The following is a 4900-nucleotide window of genomic DNA, read 5'->3' as shown; positions in this document are numbered from 1 at the left end:
AGTGACCAATCTCGGGGTGTCCCCCCTGCCCCCCCAGACGGCGCTGGCGTTCCTGGGGGTCTCGGGGCTGGTTCACCACGCGCTGGGACTCGACGCCGTCTTCGTGGACCCCGGGGGCGAGTGGAAGTTGGGGGGGCTCGAGCGGGTGGCGGCCGCCAATGAGGGGACCCCAACCCGCCCCCCTGGCGACCCCCCCCGGCCCCAGGACCCCCCCGAGCTCAGCGACCCCTCCCGAGGGCAAGGGGAGCCCTGGTGAGTCTGGGAGGGGACACGGAGGGGGTCACAGGGCTGGATTTGGGGGAGGGTGGCATTGGGGGGCTCTGGAGGGGCTCAGGGGACCATGAGGGTCCCGTGCGCCCCCCCTCCACTGTCACGGCCCCCCCAGGGCAGGGGACATGTGGCGCCTGGGCTGTCTCATCTGGGAGGTCTTCAATGGACCCCTCCCCCGGGCGGGGGCTCTGCGCAGCTTTGGCAAGGTCAGAGAYCCCAAAATCTTGGGGTGCCCCCAAACGTGTGGGATCGTCCCTGCACCCCCCCGCCAACTCATGGGAACCTCCTGGGCTGATCCCCCCCAAGCTCTCGGGATCCTGCCCCAATTTGATCCTGCTAAATTTCTGGGTCTCCCAAATTCCTGGCCCCTTCCAACCCTCAGAGCCTTCGCAGATTCTGGGGTCCCCCTGACTRTTCTCCTCTATCCCCATCTTCCCCTTTGGGCTGATCCCCCCTCAGCTCTGAGAGACCTCCCCAGTCCGTGGGGTCCCCCTGACYCTGTGTCCCCCTCGTGTCCCCCCAGCCCTTGGGGTGCCCTGTCCCCCTGACCCTGTGTCCCCCTCATGTCCCCCTGACCCGGTGTCCCCCTCATGTCCCCCCAGCTGCCCCCCGGGCTGATCCCGCCCTTCTCGGAGCTGGTGGCGGCGGATCCGGGGTCTCGGCCGGGCCCGGGGCCACTCCTGGAGCGGCTGCAGCGCCCGGGAGCCTTCCTGGCCTGCGCCCTGGTGCGCACCGGGCTCTTCCTCGAGCACTTCCAGGTCTGGGAATCRGCCTCATTTTTGTCCTTTCATTGTCATCCTCATCCCTGTTCCATCATCCCCATGCTCATTCTTGGTTCTTTATCCTCATCCCCATTCCTGGTCCCCTGTTCATCCTCGTCCCATTCCTGTGCTCATTCCTGTTCYTTTMTCCTCAYTGTCCTTCTTCCGTCCCCATTTCTGTCCCCTCATCATCCTCCTTATTATCACCCCCTATTCCTTTATCCTCTTCCCCATCCATCTCCTCATCCCCATCCCTTCCTTCACCCTCATCCTCGTTTCCATTTCCATCCCCATCCCTGTCCTGTCATCCCCATCCCTGTTCCCTCATCCTCCTCCCCTGACGTGCCCCCCCGGTGTTTTTGGGACCCCCCCCCGGCAGGTTCGGGACCCCTCGGAGCGCCGGACGTTCCTGCAGGAGCTGCCCCCTCTCCTGGAGTCCCTCCCGGGGCCCTTCCGGAGGCACAAACTGCTCCCGAGGCTGCTCGAGGCCCTGGAGCTGGGCAGCGCCGACGCCAGCGCCCTGCCACCCCTGCTGCAGGTGGGACCCCTAAAATCCCACCCTAATAACCCACATAACCCCAAAATCCCACCCCAATAACCCCTATAACCCTCAAAATCCAACCCAAATAACCCCCATAGTCCCCAAAATTCTACCCATAACCTCCCTGCCACCCCTGCTGCAGGTGGGACCCCTAAAATCCCACCCCAATAACCCACATAACCCCAAAATCCCACCCCAATAATCCCTATAACCCTCAAAGTCCAACCCAAATAACCCACATAACCCCCAAAATCCCACCCCAATAATCCCTATAACCCTCAAAATCCAACCCCAATAACCCACATAACCCCAAAATCCCACCCCAATAACCCCTATAACCCTCAAAATCCAACCCCAATAACCCACATAACCCCCAAAATCCTACCCCTAACCTCCCTGCTGCCCCTGCTGCAGGTGGGACCCCCAAAATCCCACCCCAATAACCCACATAACCCCCAAAATCTCACCCATAACCTCCCTGCTGCAGGTGGGACCCCCCCAAAATGGCCCCCCTCACACCTCCTCAATATTCCCCCAACTCTGTGGTCAAGGTGGTCACATCCCTGGCCTCCCATGTCCCCTCCCCCCACAGGTGGCAAAAGTCCTGGACCCCCCTGAATACCAGGAGCGAATCGTCCCCGTCCTCGTGCGGCTCTTCTCGTCTCCAGAGCGGGGGCTGCGCCTGAGGCTGCTACAGCTGGTGACTGGGAGCACTGGGAGGGGACTGGGATGAGACTGGGAGGGACTGGGAGCACTGGAGTTGGACTGGGATGAAGCTGGGAGGGACTGGGAGCACTGGAGTGGGACTGGGAGGGGACTGGGATGGGGCTGGGATGGTGTTGGAAGGGACTGGGAGAGTTGGGGTAGGTCCATGGGATTTGGGAAGGGCTGGGAGGGATCCATGGCGGGGTGATCTGTGGTTTGGGGGGTCTCTGGGGGGTTTGGGGGGATCCGTTTGGGTGTTCAGGGCTCTCACGGCCCCCCCAGCTTGAGGAGTTCATCGAGTTCCTGCCCGATGCCACGGTGGATTCCCAGATTTTCCCCCACGTYGCCCACGGGTTCCTGGACTCCAACCCGGCCATCCGCGAGCAGACGGTCAAGGTGAGCCCCCAAAATCACCTGGGAACCCCAAACCTCTTGGCACTYGCCCCAAAATTACCTGGGGATCTCCCAAAATTACCTGGGGATGACCCAACCCATCTGTGGACTCCAAAACTCAACTGGTGACCCACAAACCCAACTGGTGACCTGCAAACCGACCTGGAGACCCCCAAAACCCACCTGGGGTGCCCCAAATCCACCTGGGTATTTCCTAAATGGGTGGGACTCAGTGAGGAACCCCTAATCACCTGGGGACACCCCTCCAAAGTCAGCTGGGGACCCCTAAATGGGTGGGATGCCCCTGGTGGGACACCCCCAAACCACTTGGGGACCTCTAATGGGGGGTGGGCACCAAGTAGGACACCCCCCACCACCTGGGCACCCCCAAATGGGTGGAATTGGGTGGGAACCCTCCCAAAATCCCAACCGGGGGTCCCCCCTGACCCTCTCTGTTTGTCCCCTCCCCCAGTCCATGGTGCTGCTGGCRCCCAAGCTGGGGGAGGGGCGCAGGGGGGGGGAGCTGCCCCGGCTGCTGCTGCGGGTGCAGGGAGGGGACGCGCTGGGACCCCTGCGCTGCAACGCCACGCTGTGCCTGGGGCGCCTGGCCCCACACCTTCCCCCCCAGGTGAGCGCTGAGACCTCCAAAAATCCCCCCCAAAATCCCCAGTAACCCCCCTGGGATGCCTGGTCCTCCACCTGCCCCCCCAAAGGTGAGCGCTGAGACCCCCAAAATCCCCCAAAAAAATCCCCAGTAACCCCCCTGGGGTGCCTGGTCCTCCACCTGCCCCCCCCCAGGTGAGCACTGAGACCCCCAAAATCTCCCCAATAACCCCCTTGCTGTGCCTGGGGCGCCTGGCCCCACACCTGCCCCCCCAGGTGAGCACTGAGCCCCCAAAAAAATCCCCAGTAACCCCCCTGGGGTGCCTGGTCCTCCACCTGCCCCCCCCAAGGTGAGCGCTGAGACCCCCAAAATCTCCCCAATAACCCCCCTGCTGTGCCTGGTCCTCCACCTGACCCCCCAGGTGAGCGCTGAGACCCCCAAAATCTCCCCAAAATCCCCAGTAACCCCCCTGGGATGCCTGGCCCCACACCTGCCCCCCCAGGTGAGCGCTGAGACCCCCAAAATCTCCCCAAAATCCCCAGTAACCCCCCTGGGATGCCTGGCCCCACACCTGCCCCCCCAGGTGAGCTCTGAGACCCCCAAAATCCCCCCCAAATATCCCGAGTAACCCCCTGGGATGCCTGGTCCTCCACCAGCCCCACAGGTGAGCTCTGAAACCCCCAAAACTCCTCCAAAATCTCCCCAAAATCCCCAATAACCCCCTGTGGTGCCTGGTCCTCCACCTGCCCCCCCAGGTGAGCACTGAGACCCCCAAAATCCTCCCCAAAAACCCACCCATAACCTCCCCTGTGCTACCCAGGACCCCCTTCTCCCCTCTCCCCCACCTTACTGTGCCCCTTCCCTGCCCCTGTGCCACCTCCATGTCCCCCCTCACTGTGTCCCCCTGTCCCCTCCTCACGATGTCCCCTGTCCCCCCAGACCCGCCGGCGGGTGCTGGCCCCCGCCCTGGCCAGGGCCACCCGGGACCCCTTTCCCCCAGCCCGGGCCGCGGCCGTGGCTGCGTTCGCGGCCACCCACGAGTGCTACGGCCCCGCCGAGGTGGCGGGGAGGGTCCTGCCCCCACTCTGCGCCCTCACCGTGGACCCCCACCCCGGCGTCCGGCAGCAGGTGGGGGGCACGGGGGGCCTGGAGGAATTGGGGAGGGTCTTAATGATGGGGAGGGTCCCAGAATAATTTGGGGTGCGGAACGGTGAGGGGGTTCAGGGTGCAAGGAGGGTCCCGCTGGTGAGGTCCTGGATAAATTGGGGGGACCCAGAGCAATTGGAGAAGGGGGCATCTGGGTGCTGCAGGTCTCAATTAAATGGGGAGGGGGTCCCACAGCAAGGGGTGCTAGGGGAGGTCCCAAAGCAATTGGGGGGGGGTCCCATTCCTGAGGGGATGCTGGGGAGGGGTCCTAAACCAATGTGGGAGGGTTCCCATTATAATGGGAGGTTTTGGGAGGGGTCCCAATGCAGCGAGGGGTGCTGTGGGTCTGGGGGAGGTCTGGGGTGGGGGTCCAGGAGGGTCTCTCACTGTTGGGGTCTCCCCCTGCCCCCTCCCCAGGCGTTCCGGGCCATTCGAAGCTTCCTGGACCAGCTGGAGGCGGCGGCCGAGGCCGGGGGGGGC

General features: G+C 63.8%; 1 protein-coding gene across 1 annotated transcript in view; it reads left to right on the top strand.

The window, feature by feature from the left end:
* Positions 1-2: 2 nt before the first annotated feature.
* Positions 3-4900, top strand: part of SCYL1 (SCY1 like pseudokinase 1) — a gene marked incomplete at both ends in the record, with an annotated part of 7129 nt that continues 2231 nt past the window's right edge. Inside the window, 9 exons of the mRNA XM_057388330.1 lie at positions 3-252; positions 386-476; positions 873-1028; positions 1411-1569; positions 2165-2272; positions 2560-2673; positions 3143-3298; positions 4214-4402; positions 4838-4898. Of these exons, the coding sequence (XP_057244313.1) occupies positions 3-252; positions 386-476; positions 873-1028; positions 1411-1569; positions 2165-2272; positions 2560-2673; positions 3143-3298; positions 4214-4402; positions 4838-4898 (1284 nt within the window). The remainder of the gene's footprint in view (positions 253-385; positions 477-872; positions 1029-1410; positions 1570-2164; positions 2273-2559; positions 2674-3142; positions 3299-4213; positions 4403-4837; positions 4899-4900) is intronic.

Source organism: Malurus melanocephalus, unplaced genomic scaffold (genome assembly GCF_030028575.1).
Source record: "Malurus melanocephalus ecotype Western Australia unplaced genomic scaffold, MMel_1.1 scaffold_1801, whole genome shotgun sequence".
In the NCBI taxonomy this organism is placed as follows: Eukaryota; Metazoa; Chordata; class Aves; order Passeriformes; family Maluridae; genus Malurus; species Malurus melanocephalus.
The sequence above is the reverse complement of the archived record's forward strand: the minus strand, read 5'-3'. Positions and strand labels throughout refer to the sequence as shown.